At 38.3% G+C, this 21,214-nt stretch overlaps 1 protein-coding gene across 3 annotated transcripts in view; it reads left to right on the top strand.

Annotated features, from left to right (window-relative positions):
- Positions 1–593: 593 nt before the first annotated feature.
- Positions 594–21,214, top strand: part of arhgef1a (Rho guanine nucleotide exchange factor (GEF) 1a) — a 70,858-nt gene continuing 50,237 nt past the window's right edge. For 2 of the 3 annotated variants that reach the window (XM_047816360.1, XM_047816361.1), the window contains exons 1-7: positions 594–768; positions 11,205–11,311; positions 13,356–13,576; positions 13,931–14,105; positions 14,679–14,784; positions 16,209–16,260; positions 16,915–17,044. In XM_047816360.1, the coding sequence (XP_047672316.1) occupies positions 11,276–11,311; positions 13,356–13,576; positions 13,931–14,105; positions 14,679–14,784; positions 16,209–16,260; positions 16,915–17,044 (720 nt within the window). In that variant the 5' untranslated portion in view covers positions 594–768; positions 11,205–11,275. The remainder of the gene's footprint in view (positions 769–11,204; positions 11,312–13,355; positions 13,577–13,930; positions 14,106–14,678; positions 14,785–16,208; positions 16,261–16,914; positions 17,045–21,214) is intronic. The other variant, XM_027143937.2, reaches the window with a different exon arrangement.

Raw genomic sequence — 21,214 nt, 5'->3', positions numbered from 1 at the left:
TTATTTTAAAGTTGTTTTTTTTTAAGACTAAAGAATGAATGTGATATTTACCTAATAAAGAAAATAATCTGTTCACATTCCACAGTCACACTCTAAACAATTAGGAGATGCTAATCAGCCTACAACACATATCTTTGGACTGGGAAGGAAACCTCTGACCCATGGAGAGACACAGAGAAGAGGCAGGAATCAAATTCTGTAGGTGCAACATACTAAGCACTAAGCCACTGTGTCCCCTTGTATGGTTTGGGGACATGTTTGACATCAGAATATCTTAATAACTTAACATTCTAAACTTACACTTAACTATTGAAAGAAATGCAAATATCCAGAATAAAGGCAACAGAATACATTATAAATAGAATAAAATAAAAACTTTACAGAACAGTTCTATAAACAAGAAAATACTACTGAGTAAAAGACATTTCGACTCAAGACGGACAAATTTATTTCGAAAATAAAAGTTCATTCATTAGGTCAGCAGTTCAACCAAAATTAACTGTGATTCGAATCAATAACGTCCAATCTGGCAACCAGCTCATGAGCCAGTATATAACAGTGTGTTATTAACTCCACAGAGCACCTCAACCCTGTTCATTCAGATGGAGGTGGGAAAACAGCCCGAACAGAGAACTTTTTCGGAAGACGAAGGGCTTTTTGAGGACTTTTTTTTTTGTTATTTACTTATTATTATTATTCTTTACGCAAGACCGCCTGGAGCTTAAAGTGAGACCCCCAAGACACCTGAAGAGATCAGACGTTTTACAGGTAATATTAATGACATTAGAAACAGTCAATTCGACACAAGCTGTACAGAAGCTGTTTAGTTTTTGTTAATACATTTAAAACGGACACAAAAAGCGTTCCTGGGAATCTAAACACTGAAATGTAGCACAAGAAGTTGCAAACTATCCAAACAAATAATTAACTATATACTCATTTTGTCCTCCAGACAGAAAAAACCCAGCAGAACAGATATTTGTCCTCAGTTCCAAAAGGTCGCAACAATAAAAATACACTTTATTTTCATTAATTTTATAAAAGCTCATTTCTTGTCAACTGCAATCAGTATCCAAGAAAACTCTATGATATCTTGACTGATATCATCAGCTTTTCTTATCCGGATCCCAGGACGCACCGTATTATACATGTAAATCATTTTGTCTTAAAAGCTTAAAAGCTTGCGCACAACTGCACATACAGACCATTAAGAAATCCTGATGTATGCTGAAGCTTAAAGCCCGGAAAGTGTGCAAAAGTTATCAGTACCTGCAGGAAGTCTGGGATTTTACCGGCGCTTCCCGGTCCACAGGACAGCTTACAGGATTTTCCTCTCTGTCAGGCTAAAGTGTCACTGTGAAAGTCTCCTTATTGTCTCTTTACAGTTTGTTAGTGTTTCGGTTTTGATCTTTTGACAGACATTTAACCATGAACCAATAATATAGTGCGAGGAAATAGAGAGCTTGGTAGGTATTTATTTTATTTATATAGTACATACACATATACTTACATTTTTACATACACATATACTTACTGTACTTATACATTTACATACACATATACTTATACTTATTGTTGTATGGTAATGAACCAAAAATATACTGCAATGCATTGTACAGGAATTATAGAGCTTGATATGCTCCCATATTTGCCATAAGGAAAACACAGGCACACACAAACACACACACGCATGTATATATACATATACAGTACATACACATATACTTACATTTGCTGTATATACATATCCAGGTGTATTTTTGTGTTATTTTTATCGGTTATTTTTATATGTTAATGGAATGTCTTTACAAGCATAGTAAAACAAACTGTAAATTTTCTCTATGCCATTGAGCAGTTCATGTGCAAATCACATTGTTTCCATGTATGTGTGTGTGTATGTGGGTGTGCGTACAAATAGAAAGCTTTGCTTTATTCAGGTTTTTTTGTGTTTGTTATTCTACTGGAAGGTGTGTGATTAAAGTGTGTGGGAAAGGCCAGGCTTACAGAAGGTGAAGCCTGAGAGAGGTAGCAAGCGTGTAATTTAATTTACTAATCCTCTTCATACGTGGTATTGATTTCCATCTTGACTAATCGGATCACATCTGGATGCTGCGTAGTGCAAGTGTGAACATGTTCAAAATGCATCTATTGTTTTGATAACTCAGAACACGTGAGCAGATCAGGGCTGCATGTAGCCACTTCAGTTTTGTTGTGTAAACGGCAAAGCGTCCTGATGCATTTCTTACATCAAAAGACCGCCTAATCAAGTGTTGCCAGGATAGTGCTTTTCCTTTGTGTTTTTTTGTGTTCAATCCCCCTCTTGTATTGATTCTCCTGATCCATGGCTTGGATACATCGCTTACAGTGTATTTATTAAATCTCTACATTTCAGTGTCCTTCTTATTTTTTAGAGGTTCTAGGGTTTGATTCCCACATCTGCTTTCTGTGTGAAGTTGTGTAAGTTCTCCTTGCTCTTTGGGTGTTTCCTCCAGGTACTCCAGTCTTTAGAATTTCTTTGTAGAGGCATATAGAGGCATTTCTCCCCCTGTCAAAAAATATGTATTTTGTGTGTGTGTGCATATCTGTGTGTCTGAGTGTGTGTCTGAGTGCATGTCTTTGTGTGAGTGTGTCTGAGTGTGTGTCTGTGAGTGTGTGTGTGTGTGTGTGTGTGTGTGAGTGTGTCTGTGTGAATGTGTGTGTCTCTGTGTGTGAAAGTGTGCATGTCTGTGTGAGTGTGTGTCTGTGTGTGTGAAAGTGTGTGCGTGTGTGAAAACGTGTGTGTGTGTGTGTGTCAGTGTGTGTGTGAAAGTGTGTGCGTGTGTGTCTGTGTCTGAGTGTGCGTGTTTGTGTGTGTTTACATGTGTGAGAGTGTGTGCGTGTGTGTGTTTGTGTGCATGTGTGAGAGAGAGAGAGTGTCTGTGTGTGATTGTTCCCTGTGATGGGTTGGCACCCTGTCCAGGGAGTTCCCTGCATTGTGCACTGAGTTCTCTTGGAGAGACGCCAGGTTCACACTGACCCTGTGTAATACAAGCTCTACAGAAAATTAGTGAATAGGTAACACAGGAACACTATTATTTGATATGTTCATGCTGTGGTCAAGTTTAATAGGGTGGATTTTGACGACTCATCATTTTTATCCTTTTGCCTCGACTATTTTATTGCCCAATCTAAACGCTTATTAGGAAATGACATCCAAAGGCCAAAAAAAAAGCTTTGTTTTTTCCCAAAGCAAATCTGACAGAGCACAACAGCTGTATGGACGCGCCTGCTGCGTGTGTGATTGTTTTCTATCTGAAAAGTTAAAAAGCATGACCTAATGGAGAGACAGAGTTAAGAGATTCACACCAGAGGAAATAAGTGTTAGACTCACCAACAGAAGAGAACTGATAAAGCACTGCTTTTCATTTGACTCATCAGCACTTCATCATTATCCTGTTCAGCTTGTGCATTTGGATTACATTGGTTGCCTTTTGCTCTGTTCTACACTTGTGTATTGATGACATGACAGTAAAAATAGACAGGGTTGTAACATGTCTGAGTACCAGCACTAGCAGTAGTGACTGTGTCTGTTCTGCCTCCAAACATAACTCTAAGTTCTTCTGCCTTTTAACAGCTCAGACCGGACCATGAAAAAAAAACATAAAGATAAAAAGTAAATGTTAATGAGTTTATGATTAGTGAAATACAGGCTCGAGAAACTTGCTGTAGGGAGAAACTGAAAAACACTGAATGACAAAAACAGATTTGTAAGGAACCGAATATGGAAATCTCTTACTAATAGTATGCGTGTCTGTCTGTGTGTGTGTGTGTGTGTGTGTGTGTGTGTGTGTGTGTGTGTGTGTGTGTGTGTGTGTGTGTAAGGCCAGCTGTGTTAAGCCATAAAAGAAAATGATAGTGAAGTAATGAGGCACTTGGGGGGATTATCGGCACTGGGAGAGGAACTTTTGGGTAGAAAAGGGCGTCAAAACAAAACACAAAACAAAAAGAGCTAGCAGCTGATCGTAGTACAGACCAGACCAGCAACTTCAGCATCTCCTGGGTTGAGCTGTTCGTTTACGTTCACGTCTCTGAAAGTGAATGCCACATGCCACATGCTGTCAATTCTTCATTCTGTCAAACTGCTGTACTTTCTTCAGTGTAAATCACGACACCCTGATAGAGTTACTGTATGTGAAGTTCTTTCTTCTCTTTAACACCACTTGTCTTGACAAGTTTTGGATATTGAACTTGAGTTTGAAAGTTTTCAAAAATGAAAATTAAAGTAATTAATTGGCTTGTGAGATGAAGCAAATCTTATCCTCAGGTTGAGTTTTCTCATGTTTTTAACTCAGCAGATGAACCTTTTAGAAGCGTTTATTTCTCTCTAATATAAAACATGTCTACTGACAGTGACAACAAGAATAAGAAGAATCAGAAGAAACTGTTCTAAATTTATACAAGATAATAAATATCTACATATTTATCAAGGAAAGAGAAAAAAATTTGCTCATTAGTGGATATTCAGACCTGGCTGCAGTCCTACCCAGGACCTCTAGTATCCACACTTTCCCTCCTACTCCCTGAATAAGAAAGGGAAGAAGGGTGAAGTAGACAGAAGAGAGACACAAAAGAGGCCCGGGGGAGGGCGTGTTCACGGTCACAGAGTGAGTGATGGCACAGGAGGTGACCGGGGGATGGACAGACTGTAACAGAGGTGAAGAAAACACACACAAAAACCCAACAGCACAAGCCAGGAGGCTGTAGGAGCAGAGGATGAGGGGTGAGTCTTCCTAGACTTTTCTCTGTATCCTTTACTTTAATTCTTGAGGCAGAACAAACAGGAAAAGCTCATAAACACGAGAATACTGAGATTTTAGATCTATACCACAAAAGCACAGCTGTTTTGTGTGCTTGAAAGCTGTTTGTATTTATACAGTAGTGCAATAGTTGTGTGAATGTGCTGCATTGTGATGATACTGTACACAGTTATAAGGATAGTTACTATGGTAGTGAATAACGTAAAACAGTATAGTGTTGATGTACTGCTGCATATTGTTTTGAGTGGTTCAGATATAGTGAAATATTACCTTAAAAAGTGCTACAATATTTTAAACATTACACTAATAAACTACAGAAGAGGAAAAGCTAATCATTCCTACAGAACTATTGACATTTCCACGGATGACATGAACACTTTAATAGCTCGTTCGTTATACACCATAATGCATGAGATCATGCACATTGCAGGTCTGGATCTTAGGTTAATGATCAAATCACACAAACATCGGAATGGAGAAAAAATGTCATCTCAGTGTGGCTTATTTGAGGTTTTTAATAAACTGCTGATCTCTTGGGATTTTCACACACAGCAGTGAATAGAGTTTATACAGAGTGGTGGAAAAAACAAAAAAGATTCGTCAGTTTGGTCGATGCTTTACTAATAAGAGAGGTGAGAAGAGAATGAACTGATTGATCTGAACTGATCAGAAAACAGAAAAGCATCTCAGAACACACACACACACACACACACACACACACACACACACACACACACACACACACACACACACACACACACACACACACACAGGAATCGGAGACTACAGGCAACTGAGCACTCACAATCAGAGCCAGAGAGGGGAAAGGAAATGGAAGTGAAATATATTTAGTTTCACTTTGGGCCAACTTTATTAGTGTGTCCTAAATCACATAAGGCATTCTGCATTATTCTACTCTATAGTGTAGTGAAATTGTGTAGGTCTAACTTCAACATGAAGACATACACTTCTGCATCACGTTACGTGCATTTGATTACTTTGTAGACTTTAGCAAGGAAGATTTAGTGTAGTGTATGTGGTGAACTCTGACCTGTTAGTTCCTCAGGAGCTCTTGGTTTCACAATTCCACTGGACTACAAACTGTTGTAGAAAGGGCATTATTTACATTGACATTATTTCCTGTTCAGTGTCATACAAATGAGGATGAGGTTCCCTTATGGGACTGGTTCCTCTCAAGGTTTCTTCCTCATATCATCTCAGGGAGTTTTTTCTCACCGCAGTCTCCTCAGGCTTGATCATTAGGGAAAATTGTTAGAGATAATTAATAACTTAATTTTGAACTTTAACATTTTTATTCTGTTTCTATACTTCTACTTTCTACAAGGTTTTTTGCCATTTAATTTAATGCCATGCTGTATTGATCATACATAATAAGGTAGGTATTGTAAAAGTAGGTATTGATATTTGCCCTCATGATACCAGTTCTCATAGTAGAAAGAACATTTTGCTATTAGGATAATTTGCTTTAGGATTTCGGGGGAATGCTTGTTGGCAATGTAGAGGTAAGAAGAGAGTTAAACAAGTCCCTGGTTTGTGAGCCACAGTCAAACATGAAGCCTCCATTAAGTAGATATTCATCCGCTCTGTTTTTAATGCTAATCTGGTTTCTAAGGAGACGAGTGTAGCTTGAGTCATGAATCGAGCTTTAATGTCCTCATGATGCACCTGCAAGCTTAACCCGGAACACGTGCACACACGGACACGGACACGGACAAACACACAGCGGGTGGCTTCCAGTTTACTGTGACACATCGTCACCTTGATGGAGTGTTTGCACTTTGGGAGAGGGACAGTGGTGCAAGTGTTACGTCAGAATTCTGATGGATGGATTAGGAATCAAGGGAGGGAAAGCAGTATAAAAGGAGGAGAAGAAAACCAGAAGAAGGAGTTAAAGTTTCAGCATTTGTAGAAGGCAGATTGGTAAGTGTTTTTTTTTTGCCCTAACATGATGTTTTAAAGTAGCTCATGAAGCGCAACTGCTGTTAACTATTTACAGGCGTGCAAAAGCCATGTTTAACATACACTCACACACACACACACACACTCACACACACACACACACACACACACACACACACACACACACACACACACACACACACACACACACACACACACACACACACACACACACTTACACACATGTTTAACTACACACTCACACACCCCTTTAAAATACACTTATACACACATGTTTAAAATATACACACACACACACACACACACACACACGTAACATACACTTACACACATGTGACATGTGGTAGTCTTGTGGTTAAGGTGTTGGGCTACCAATCAGTTGTAAGTTCAATCCCAGGTCCACCAAACTGCCACTGTTGGGCCTCTGAGCAAGGCCCTTAACCCTCAGTTGCTCAGCTGTATAAAAAAATGAGATAATGTCAGGGGCTCGGGGATAAAAACGGACCCAGATGCAGGACAGCTTAACGAAAAACAGGTTTTAATACCTAAAAAAAACACGAAACAGAGACATAGACTCGGCAAGACAAAGACAACAGGACAAAACAAAGGATTCCGCACTGCACAAGGCAACGCGGCTTAACTAAATACTAATAATAATCAAGAAACATGAGGGACAGGTGTGCAGCGGCAGGGAGGAAAAGACAAGGGTGGGGCAGACACGTGAACATCGAACATAAACAAAAGGCACATGGCCAAAGTCCAGGCTGAGTCCTGACAGATAATGTAAGTCGCTCTGGATAAGAACGTCTGCCAAATGCTGGAAATGTAAATGTAACATACAGTAACACACGTGTGTAACATACACACATACACAAACACATACATTTACACAGACACATACATGTACATATACACATACACAGGTATATACACAGACACATACTTGTACAGATACAGAACCTGTTACAGATACTGGGTGGAAATCTGAGCTTTTTTGTTTTGGAACTCAGCTGAGATTTTAGGAATTTTCAGAGGGAGGGTGATAAGGGAGGAGGGGGGAGGGAGAGAGAGAGAGAGAGAGAGAGAGAGAGAGAGAAGGGGGAAGAATTTAGGATTTTGCGAGGGAGTAAAAAAGAAAGCAGGAGGGAAAGGAAATAGAGCAGGAAGAGTTAGGGTTAAGGAGAGTGAGTGAAGAGGAAGACTTTGGGTGTGTTGAGAGAACAAACATGCTGGCTTCCTTCACCGTGAGGTAACATGATTACATTATCATGACATAGGATTTTAGACAGTGTTATGCAACAACACAGTTATACAAGTTTCCACTTTCTAAGGCCCACTTTCTGTTTAATGCTGTTTGTTGATTTCCATTTTTTTTTCATTATGCAACTCATAAACAAAAAGAGTGTTTGATTTCATATTCTTTCACTTTACTGATTATTGGAATTATGCATTTTAGCATTGAATCTTTCCATTTAAATTTAAGCTAATTAATGTATTAATATATCAATGCATTTCAGTGTATGTTACTTTCAACATTTTAATAGCTAACGAGAGCCAGGGATCATTTTTTGTGCAAAGATTGTTGTTTTGGTTTGTTAGAAAATCTGTAATCTCTCTCTGTAGGTGTGTGTGTGTGTGTGTGTGTGTGTGTGTGTGTGTGTGTGTGTGTGTGTGTGTGTGTGTGTGTGTGTGTGTGTGTGTGTGTGTGTGTGTGTATGTGTGTGTGTGTATGGGTGTGTGTGTGTGTGTGAATGTGTGTGGAGGTAATAACAGGCTTATCACTGGTGTGTTTGCTGTCTGATTAAATAGTGTGCTTTTTGAAAGCTCGCATACATTGTGTCCATGCTCATATGCTTATTACTTCACTTCAAATAATAGCTTTGATGTGTGTGTTTGTGTGTGTGTGTGTGTGTGGTGGGGTCTTGCACTGTGTGTAGTATATATACAGTTGATGATATTAGAAACATGGAAAGGAAAAATGAGCTGTTTCTAATAGTATGATGCTGCTGAAGGTGTGCTGTAGTCTCCATTATCATTATCCATTATGTGGTGACTCAAGTGGTTAAGAATCATGTGTACTGATCAGAAGGTCAGGGTTCAAGCTGCCAATCTGCCACACCTAGTTCCTTAAGCAAGGCTTTTAGCTTTCTCTGCTCCAGAGGTAGGAGTCAGTATGGGAACCCTGACCAGTCTGCAGCTACACAGCCAGCTCCTATGGACTTCATGTTCTGACACCTTTCTATCATAGCCAGCGTAAAGCAATTTGAGCTACAGTGTCTCTGTATTCTGTGGGTTCGGCTCAAAAAAGCTAGCTTTCGCTCCATGTGCTCATCACTGAATCTTGGGCACTTTGGTTCTGTTGCCAGTTCACCACTTTCTTGGAAGCATCTTTGGTAGGTTCTAACTACTGCATTCTTAGACTTACAGTTTAGTCCTTAACAAAGTCACACAGGTCCTTATGCTTGCTCATTGTTCCTGTTTCAAGAGTCTTTATAGCTGATTTCAATATCCCGCCCTTTAATAGGCCCCACTGTAAAGAGATATTCAATGTTATTCACTTCACCTGGCAGTGATTTAAATGTCATGAACATTTACAGTTTATGAAGTGTGTTTTGTGTATAATGAAATCACCTTAAAGGTCTTACACCTTAAAATGTAATCAATTTAATTCAGTAAAATAATTTTTATTATTTAGTTGACTTCATAGCAGAGTATATCAGTGAATTGTGTTTTGAGGCTAACCAAACCTTTTTAATAAATCTGGCTTTTTAAACATAATTGCATTTAAATAAATTATACATCTATATATTTATATTTTCAAACATGTAACAACTATGAAAACTATGAAACTGTGAGAAATGAGGACCTGCTAGTGTGAGAAATCATTTGATCATTGAATTCACAACACTGTTGAATTCTCAGACCTAATTTGTCAAAAGGTTTTGATTCATTTTCTGTAACAGCAGTTCTGACATTTCCAGCTGGCTTTTAAAATAATTAAAAACACATGAACATGTTGATATACTGAAGCTTTCTTTATAAGTAAGCCAGAAGTTTATTAGCATTTGTGTAAGGTGTCTTCAGTGTCCTCACATTTGTTCAGGACAGACGAGGACTTTGCACCTTGCCATTTATTATTAACATGTCACTTACTTCAACAGAAAGAAAAAAGTGATGGCTGTGAACGTAGCTATGACACAAATTAAATTTATTATTTTACAGACACTGTCTTAAAAGCGGAATAAAACACTTTGGGATATGATGTCAAAGGAAAACTTCATTGTTGTATACATGACTCTTACTACTCATGCTAACATTGAGTCATTTGCTAGAACTCAATTTGCTCTACTGTTAACAAACAATTACAACATGCTAAAGTTTCTCTGTAGAATCGTAAAAAGATTCGCTGGGCGCGCCATATTTTGAACACCTAAAAGATTCTATATAGAATCATTTTCAAGGGTTCAACTATTTTTGAGTTGTTTGTAACCTTTGCTTCTATAAAGAACATTTATGAGTTCATTCATTCACAACAATAATAATAATCATGCAAAAAATTTAGTTCAATATACCGAATGCAAAAATAATTTCGAATACAAAAATGACAATTACAAAATACAGCAGGTTTAATTTAAAGTTAAAGTTTATATATATATAGTATATTTTTTTTAATAATATTGTATATACAATAAATCTATAATAAATGTTTGATATATTTTACGTTTTTTTTTCACTATAGAACCTGTTTACTCCCTGAAATGTTTTATCTATCTATCTATCTATCTATCTATCTATCTATCTATCTATCTATCTATCTATCTATCTATCTATCTATCTATCTATCTATCTATCTATCTATCTATCAATACAGACATGTCTGAGAATCATGAAATACACTATCACTATCATACACTATACTCTTCTCTTCACTGCAGTGAGTGTGTTGTTGGGTTCTATATATATATATAAATTTTATATAAAAATGTATATAGAACCCAACAACACACTCACTGCAGTGAAGAGAAGAGTATAGTGTATGATAGTATGTGTATGATATTAATGTTCTATATATATATATAAATTTTATATAAAAATGTATATAGAACCCAACAACACACTCACTGCAGTGAAGAGAAGAGTATAGTGTATGATAGTGATAGTGTATTTCATGATTCTCAGACATGTCTGTATTGATTTAACAAAGAGTTCATCTTAATAAAGCTGATTGTTTTATTATTGATAGAAATGCTCGTATGTGTTTATTTGTCATCCAGGTTATTTGATGAGGAGTTTTATGGCTGCCCTTTGATAAAGAAACCATTAAATGAACACAGACTGCTTTTAAATTGGGTTTCAGATTATCACCAGCATTAAAAATCAGCTGTGAGTTTTTGTTGAGGCTAAACAAACATTTCAGAAAGAACTGGATGAAATACGATTTTAAATAAATATTTTATTAACCTGCAGGGCGCAAGAGCTAGTGGAATGGTCAGATCAGCGTGGGAACTTTAGGGGAGTTCAGAAGATGCTGCCTGAGAATGGTTCCTGAAGAGTCGCTCCACCTGAAAGACACGGTATGAACATTGTGTGTGTGTATACGTGTGTGTGTGTGTGTGTGTGTGTGTGTGTGTGTGTGTGTGTGTGTGTGTGTGTGTGTGTGTGTGTGTGTGTGTGTGTGTGTTTGTTTTTCCCAATTCCTTGTTGTAGCTCTTAAGTTTTATTACTCTTTAATAGTGTTCATGTTCTGTACACTACTTTGTTTGCAATCATAAATCACTCATAAATTACCAGGTGCATGCACATCCCAGCTGTTTTGCATTAGGTGATGCCCATAACATTCCTCAAAATGTGGCAACTGCTGCTAAATCCCCAAAAGAAGAAGCATTTCATACCAGTCACTACATATCTGGCCTAAGGGCATCGTGCTAACGCGTCTAAAAAGATTACATTCGTGTGTCTTTAATTATGCATTCATAACAAATTCAAGGATTCAAATCTGATATATCAAGGTTCACATTAGTTAGTCTTTTTACATGTAAATGTACACACTCAGGAGCAGAAATGTAAGGCAAATGTATGCTTGTACAAGGCATTTATGCATATATCCATGTGTGTTCAGCTTCATGAATGAAGCCCAATGTCAGAGCCATAGACGTATACTTTGCAGACCTGATAGCAGGTTTGTGTGTAAGGCTCAGGGGTGTTTGTTACAGAAAGACCACAATGCGCATTACAAAACCATGAAAGAACCCCTTGGGTTAATGCATGGTGTTTAATGCACTCAACATAGTGTCTTAGAGCCCTGAATGTCATGTTTTGGGCTATAAAAATGGCTGGATGGTTTTCCATATAAAGCAATACTGGTGATATGTTAAACATTTAACATCCATAGAGTCATCAGTATTAGGACCAGAAGCCTAGATAGCAGGAAACCCAAAGAGATTGACAGACTGGCAAAGTCTAATTGTAGCATCTGTTGGAACCGACTGGAAGCTTGGGATGGTCACGGCTCAAGGCAGCACAGATTTATGGACAGTCAGGTGACCAGCTTTCCAGCTGGAAGCTGAGTTGCTCCCTGTAGGCTGTTGGCATGACGTCCTTGGTCACATCAGGAAGTAAAGTCATGATTAGACCTCAGTGGCCACATCATTGTCAGAAGGTGGTGTGACAACTTCCTTAAATCTAATGTGAGGAGGAATGATACCTTCAGTAACATCCCTAATGATGCCCCTGGAGCAACATACTGAACTGAATTGTATCCTCAGTGCATCCAATTCTTATGGAGTCTTCACTCTGGGGTATAGGGATCACTTGTTTCAGGAGGGTGGAGATCACTGTTGTCGTAGCAAGGCTTGTGTGTGTAAGGGCTGTAGTATGAAGTATGAATTGAATGAAATGACTTCTTCAAACTTGTCTGCTTAGGTTTGGAACTGAAGTATAATTAGCAATGAATGAGTTCATCAGGGGAATATTTAGTTGTGTCATATGTGATTCAGAGATTCAGAGGATGTGAATGTTATTTGGAACAAATGATGCCACTGAGAAAAAGAGGGCATGACATACTGGGAACCCATATTAGGATGCACACAGCATCCTTTTCATAGTTTCCTTCTCAGTGCAGAACTTGATGTCTCAGGATCATTATTTTGTCTGATGTGCCAGAACTCATCTTTAACCTGTTGGGATTTACCTTGTAATGAGCTAGGGTAATCTTCCTTATATTCGGACAAGATCGGAAAAGTGGTGGAGAGGAGACTTTACTGAACAATCTCCATAACCACAGTAGTCAAAATAATCATGTTGTACCTTAGCTTTATTTATTATGACTTGGAGTAATTTGTGTCTATATTTATTTACATTGAACCTAATAATTTTTAGACCTCTGCTTATTCAGAATTTATTTATTTATTTCACGTTACTTGTAGTATCTTCAGTTAAGACATTCTTGCAGATCATGAAGTTATCTGAATGATATTTTTATGTTTATTATTAGAATTCATTTATTTTATCACTCCACTTTTTAGAACAGATATTAAATGGGTTGTGTTGAACCGAATAGAATTTAGCAGTCAAATTAATTTCTATTTTCTAGACTTTTGTTTCTCTGTCTGTGTCTAGATGTCAAACACTCCTCCATCCTCCCTTCATCCGAACGGCTGCTATCCTGCTCCTTCTCCAAGCTCTACTCTTCCCTCTCCACCCATCTCTCCTGCAAGGTCAGGGGTCGTGACCTTTCGCTCTCCTGCCACACGCCACCTTGCCCACCTCGATGCCTGGAGAAGGCACAGCTGGGAGCCTGGTGCCGTTATGCAGGGCAACTCAAACCCTGACACACGCAGGTATATATACACACACACACACACACACACACACACACACACACACACACACACACACACACACACACACACACACACACACACATTCAATGCCACATTATGCAGTATTTGTAAGTGTGATGTTTTTAGTCTTAGTGTTGATTGATTCATAGTATCTTACTCAAGAGTGCCCTCTTTAATTAAAGAGCTTATACCTACTCCAAATTCTGTATTCTCTCTCTCTCTCTCTCTCTCTCTCTCTCTCTCTCTCTCTCTCTCTCTCTCTCTCTCTCTCTCTCTCTCTCTCTCTCTCTCTCTCTCTCTCTCTCTCTCTCTCTCTCTCTCTCTCACTCTGTCATTATCATGTTCTGCCAGTGTTAGTTTGGAAGACTTGGACATGGAGGAGATGGCATTGGTTCTGGATGGAGCTCTGGGCTGCTGCAGAGCTCGAGACACGCGCAGGTCTATCACCTGTGAGGGCTCTTTATCCTCTCTTACTGAGGAGGAAGCTGGGACTGAGACACAGACACAGCACTGTACAACACTGGAGGTGTGTATGCGAACGCTGTTTGCTGTCTACAACTTAGTTTCTTGATGAAATAGATGAAGTCACTGTAGAAATTATAGAATAGATAATGCAGGATTCCCGAGAATAGAGGTCCCTGAATGTGTCAGCAAAAAGAGATGCACAGATATTCATATCCTGGTTTAAGACTTTAATTTGCTGTTATTTTAGACATTATTTGATCATTATCTAAAGTCACAGAATGATACAGATTCACATAATTAAATTATTCTGAAGGTTTTTTCCTCTTATACAATATCAGTTTGCCAAGGTTTTCTTTTTATTACAAGAATAACACTTTTATTGTGCATATTTATCCATCTTGTCATAATAAAACATCATTTATAATCCATTTTTATTAGACTTATGAGTCCCTGTTAATTACTTGTTACTACAGAAATGATAACACATTATTGTATTATAATAGCATTGTAATATAAACCCATGCCTAGCCTTGTGCTTTGCCAGAGCCGTATTGTTATCACCTTTTGACCAATCAGATTTCAAAATGTACTACTGCTGTGGTCTAATGATAATAACATACACTGTAAAACCTAGGAACAGGTGGGTCAGATGTGTAGCTGCAGTGTCTCAGCTCCAAGCCTCTGTGTGGTGAGACGCACCCCAAAATCTTCTGCTCCTCGTCCACACTCATACTGCTATGGTAAGGAAACTGTGTGTGTGTGTGTCTGTGTAAGTCTGTGTAATTGTGTGTGAGTGTGTGTGTGTGAGAGTGTGTGTGTGTGTGTGTGTGTGTGTGTGTGTGTGTGTGTGTGTGTGTGTGTGTGAGAGTGTTTGTGTGTAATTGTGTGTGAGTGTATGTGTATAATTGTGAGTGAGTTTGTGTGTGTGTGTGTGTGTGTGTGTGTGTGTGTGAGTGTGTGAGTGTTTGTGTGTGTTTGTGTGCATGTGAGTGTGTGTAATTGTGAGTGAGTGTGTTGTCTGTGAGTGTGTGTGTGAATGTGTATATCTGTGTGTGAGTGTCGCTGTGTATGTGAGTGACTGTGTATAATGTGTGGGTTTGTGTGTAATTGTGTATGTGTGTGTGAGTGTGTGTGTAAATGTGTGAGAGTGTGTGTAATAGTGTATGTGTAATTATGTATGATTGTGTGTGATTGTGTGTGTAATTGTGTGGGTTTGTGTCTAACTGTGGGTGAGTGTGTTTAATTGTGTATGTGTGTAGGTGTGTGTAATTGTGTGTGTATGTGTGTGTAATTATGTGTGTGTGTGTATGTGTGTGTGTGTGTGTGTGTGTGTGTGTGTGTGTGTATGTGTGTGTAATTGTGAGTGTGTGTGTGTGTGTGTGTGTGAGTGTGTATGTGTGTGTAATTATGAGTTAGTGTGTAATTGTGAGTGAGTGTGAGTTAGTGTGTGTGTGTAATTGTTTGTGTGGGTGTGTGTAATTGTGTATGATTGTGTCTAACTGTGGGTGAGTGTGTGTAATTGTGTATGTGTGTAGGTGTGTGTAATTGTGTGTGTATGTGTGTGTAATTATGTGTGTGTGTGTGTGTGTGTGTGTGTGTGTGTGTGTGTGTGTGTGTGTGTGTGTGTGTGTGTGTGTGTGAGTGTGTGTGTGTGTAATTATGAGTTAGTGTGTAATTGTGAGTGAGTGTGAGTTAGTGTGTGTGTGTGTGTGTGTAATTGTTTGTGTGGGTGTGTGTAATTGTGTGTGTGTAATTTTGTGTGTGTGTGTGTGTGTGTGTGTGTGTGTGTGTGTGTGTGTGTGTAATTGTGAGTGTGTGTGTGTGTGTGTGTGTGTGTGTGTGTGTGTGTGTGTGTGTGTGTGTGTGTAATTGTGAGTGTGTGTGTGTGTGTGTGTGTATGTGTCTGTTTGTGTGCAAGCTCTAGAATGGTTCCTCTTCTTTCCTTGCCCTTAACACCATTCTGACCAAAAGATCAAACTTTTCCCATAGCTGTAGAATCAGGGCGCTTTGTGCGGAGCTGAGAATCGACAAACGCTCATGGGTTTTATCTTTCAGGTTCTGTTTGTTAAAGTTTGACTGTTAAAAAGGGAAGAACCAAACTTTAGTGTCATTTTAAAAGGATGTGTTGAGTTTCTGAAGCCCATGATATGTTTTCTGTTCCCAGATAATAATACAGAAAGTGCTCTTTACTACCAAGGCGGAGGCTCAACTCAAAGGTTCGTAACCTGAGTTTCAAACAGTTTTATTTATTATGACTGTTCATGTTCATGTTTGTTATCTTCCCAAATCCCAAGTATTATTATTAGTACTAGTTGGATTAGAGGCAGTAAATGGGGAGTACAGGTTGACCAGCATACATGCACACAAGTATATAAGTGGTTACACTGTTTTTCAGTGTTTTGTATTTCCTCATGGTGGTTAATCCATATTTAGTAGATATTTTTATTTATTTTATGTTGTTTCACTGTTTCAGAGTCACTTTTCGTTCATTAAAGACGGGTCAGTCAGTCAGATGGGTGAAGAAATTTGTGCATTTTTTTTTCCTGAACTCCTTCTGTATTGCACCATGATAGTGAATAAAATTAAAACAGCACATACATGTTTGATTGTTACAACTATTTCATATATACAGTAGCAGCATACAAATTTGAATCGATCTATAAAACATAATTTACCATGTTTATAAATTAAGCAACTCCATGTGTGGTCACAACCCCTAGTTTGAGAACCCCTGTGGTAGGGCAGGGTGGAGAGGCAGTAGGAAGAGCACTTCTATCCCTTAGGTGGTGTCAGGTCATGTTACATATATTAGTTTTACCCCAACTGGAATATGATTTAAATGTTTCAACACTTCTGATTCTGTGTCTCAGTTTAGACCGTGGGTTGTCCTCACTTTGGGGAGAGAAAAAAGGAGAACTGGACGAGGACAAAGAGGAGGTCGCAGGCAATGCTTTCATCCGAACATTTAGCTTCCTGTGCAAGATGACCACCAGTCGGAAGGTAAGACTCAAATCTGAGCTTCTATTTCATAATTATAGCATGTCATGGAACACTGGTCTGTGCATGCTTCAGTTTCGTTCTGGATAAAAAATCCCTCATAAGCAAAAAATATTTTTTTTAAATTCCCCTTTGTGTTTGTCAGTAATCTTGAAAATATGGTAGGTAAAACTGAAGAAAAAACAACAACAGTGTGATGTGTGTTACTGGGGTTTACCAGCAGTGGGCAGAATCATACCGAATACAATAAGAGAAATGGCAACTCTCCCCTCTCCTATTCACTCACACACACATACATACACACACACACACACACACACACACACACACACACACACACACACACACACACACACACACACACACACACACACACACACACCCTTTCTGTTCACTTCTCCAGTTGACAGATGAGTCACAATGACAGTTACTCATTCCTGTCTGCGAACCAGCCTCTTACTCATAATTCTTATTTGCAAGTACATTCAGTTAATTGACTTTGAGGACTGAATGCAAACCTATGAAAAGGAAACGAAGCACGAGCCAGACTAATAAGAAACTTCGGTTTCCCCAAGAAGTGTTTTTTCTTTTTGCCTTGTGGATTGTAGAAGTCCTGTGTTTATCACAAACATAAATATAATCGAATGACAGAATTTTTACTAACCTATTTTATCTCACAGATATGTAGACATGTTGGTTGCAATTGCAGATTTTTATTTTTATAAAGCGCACAACAACTTGACAAAGATAAACAACAACCATATAATAATGAAACATAAAGTCTATCAGCAAGGTTGTGACTCACATGACAAACACAAACAACAGAAAGAAATGCACCAAAACCACAAATTAATAAATAAATAAAATCAAGATATAAGGCGTAATGCATTACTTCATATCTATATCGATTTAGTATTAGCAATAATACTGCAATTGCATTAATTTTGGTTCCCTGTTGTTCTTTGTTTCAACCAACAAGTCTACCAAACATACCTCCCTATGTACCTCTACCTGATGGAGCTTATCAGTTAAAGAAATAGTCACAGGAGTTAAATTCCACAGCTGTCTCCTTGTACTGTTCCAAATCACACAACACACCATTCTGAATTGTGTTCACACTGAAACTTCCAGCAAGAAGAATTACACTTCAGGTACCTGGATGATGTTCTTATTCAACCTGAAAAACTCAAGTGTGGAACACTTCATGCACTCAACACTCACAGCTTTACTTGCGTAGTGTTAAGTGGGGAGGAGTTGCCGCGTCTGAATGAGAAAAATTTTAAGATGGCAGATGACACTCTTACAAAGATACTCACTTTTGTATTCTAGAGCTAGAGTACATAGTAAAGCAAGTGGATGCCTCTAACAGGGTAAAAATCCACATTCAAGTGCAGGGATAGCCAACGAACACGATTTATTAACAAAAATAACACAAGGACAGGAGGACAGGAGACACTGGGAAAACAAGGACAGGAGACACTAGGAAAAACCCTGGGACAAAACATAACTGGAGGCACCGAACAAAACTCATAGACAAGGAAAAACAAATTCGAAGACGAGGTTTTCGTGCCACAAAAGGCAACCCGGCAGGGATATATAGAGGAAACAATTTAATACACATAAGGGACGCGTGTCCAGAAGCAGGAAGGAATTGAGGCTAGGGTAGGCAAAGACAATGTACAGTATGTATATGTCGTGCATCCATCATACAAGTCTGTTACTATAGAAACCGTACCGTATTAGAACGAGCATATTAGTATGAATATGTTGTTTATGTTACAGCCAGAAAACCTGACTAATCACATCCAACCACAATTCTCGATTCCGATTGGTCAGCAGGTGTAATTTTTTGCCAGCTCTGTATAACTTAATGTTGCCTGGCATGGAAACTCTTCAAATTGGAGGATGTTGTGGTTTCTAGGGCACTTGACAAGCAGTGAATGTAATTTTTAAATTCAACAGGAAAAAAATAAAGGCTGGTGTAGTTACGATGTAAGTTATAACAAGAAATCATTTCTTTCACAGACAACACATAAAAGGTTTGACATGCTGTTGTTTAATAGGTGAGTAATATAAATTGTTAGTTTCCTCAGACTGCTGTGACAGAAGAGGAACGAAACCCTCTGGGATGTGATATTACTGGAAAATAGTACACTTCACCATTGATTACTTTCCTCTAACAGCACACCATGTTGCATTTTACTTCTTACATAACACACCCACATACGCTGCACACACTAAAGCACAGGGGACGACATTCTCATCACACAACACAGCAAGGCTAGTGTAGGGTTGTTGTTGTTTTTTAACAATAGCAACTATTCTCTTTGTGATCAGCTACATCATGATTTATGTTAAAAGATTTTCACTCATATTTTATTACCTCAAGTAATCAGGGCAGCTGCTTTTGTCCATCTCTCTATGTCTGTCTGTCTGTCTCTCTCTCTCTCTCTCTCTCTCTCTCTCTCTCTATCTATCTATATATATATATATATATATATATATATATATATATATCTCACACACACATACACACAAATACACACACATCAGCTGTTAAACACTCTATCTGACCTCAAAAACATACATACGCAGCAACATTACTGCTATGAGAAGGAAACTGTATGAACCGTTTTTGGAGTTTAGTTAACTCTCACTTCCTATTTAAAAAAATATCAGCTTAATCAGAAGAAGGCCTCTGTGCACTATTTGGTCATTAGAAGAATGTGTTAGTAATCTGTAGGGAAGCTAATTACATAAAACAAGTGAATATTTCTGAAACTCCTCCCAAACTAAATGGATAACCTTCAGTTTGAACCATGTAAATCTTATACTTTACACCAGCTCTCTAACAGCCACCACTAACTCGAGTAAGAGCAATCACACGGTGTGTATTTTTATTTTTTTTTCAATTGTTTGCGAGGGACATGTAAAGTCTGAAGTCTAATCCGATCAATCACACTTACTACTGCATTTTATATTGCTTTCAAGTCAAGAAGTAAAGAATCTTATTGTCATTTTAACCATATAGAAGCGGTACAGATTGAAATTAATCATTTCTCCAGGACCGTGAAGCTACGTATGTAGATAAACAACACAGAGCTAAGGACGTAAAGTAAGTTGTCCTAGCTAGATAAAGTGCATCGTGACAAAAGACAGTGCAAACCAGGACCTATACACAAAAATAGCACCGACCAGTGTACAGTATATTACACAGCACATTGTGCAAAAGTATAAGATTCTAACAAAGAGGTTTATTGTAAACATATCTACACTTATGTAATAGCAGCTGTTGGATAAGGTATTGAAATGTGGTGTAAATTAAATCACAAGTTTATTTTATTGCACTCATTCTGATACATTATTGTTTCTATAGTAACCACTCAGGACAGAACATCCAGCTAATCTAAGCCCAAATAGATAACAGATTCAAAAGTGCTGTTATTTTAACAAAGAATAAAGAACAGTTATGGGTTTGGTGAAGAGACTCTTGTGGATGGAGTTTGAGGAATCTTCAAAGGATTTGCTTTTCCCAGATTCTTAGTAACCTGATCGGCATCACTTTTGTCTTAACTTCAAGAGAGAAAAAATACAGGAGTAAATGACTGTTTATTGTCATATAGTGACATGCTGAGGAGATTCAAGTCCACGTAAAATTGTTTAATAAATAATAATAGTAACAGTGGTTCCAGCAAACAATCCAAAACAGTCAGCAAGTTCAAACCGAGTAAGGCAACAAGAGCAAGCCAAAATACACTTGGTGAGGACTGGTGATAATGACACAGAGCATATAATTAACAAAGCTCTTGGTTTGAAAAGTCTCCTACGTATAAAGAGTCAGGAGCTCTGCAGCTGTGAACGTAGCAGAAAACCCTAAAAGTAAAAATGTAGATGTTTGCTTGCTTTCAACATTTGTTTGAACAAATCTCATTTCTCTTACATTACATATTATAAGCGACTTAATTGTGTCCTGCACAAGACAGTAGTGAGAGCAGATCTGCTGTACAGTATGTTAGAGACTGTAGCAGTGATGAAAAGACATGAGGCAGAGATGAATGTAGCAAAGATGAGGATGTTGGGGTTCTCTTTAGGAATGATGAAGATGGACAGGATTAGGATCAAGCACATCTGAGGGACATCTCAGGTTGGCTGTTTTGGGGACAAGATCAGAGA

Source organism: Tachysurus fulvidraco, chromosome 7, assembly GCF_022655615.1.
Source record: "Tachysurus fulvidraco isolate hzauxx_2018 chromosome 7, HZAU_PFXX_2.0, whole genome shotgun sequence".
NCBI classification, from domain to species: domain Eukaryota; kingdom Metazoa; phylum Chordata; class Actinopteri; order Siluriformes; family Bagridae; genus Tachysurus; species Tachysurus fulvidraco.
Note: the sequence above shows the minus strand (reverse complement) of the source record. Positions and strands in the feature narration are given on the sequence as shown.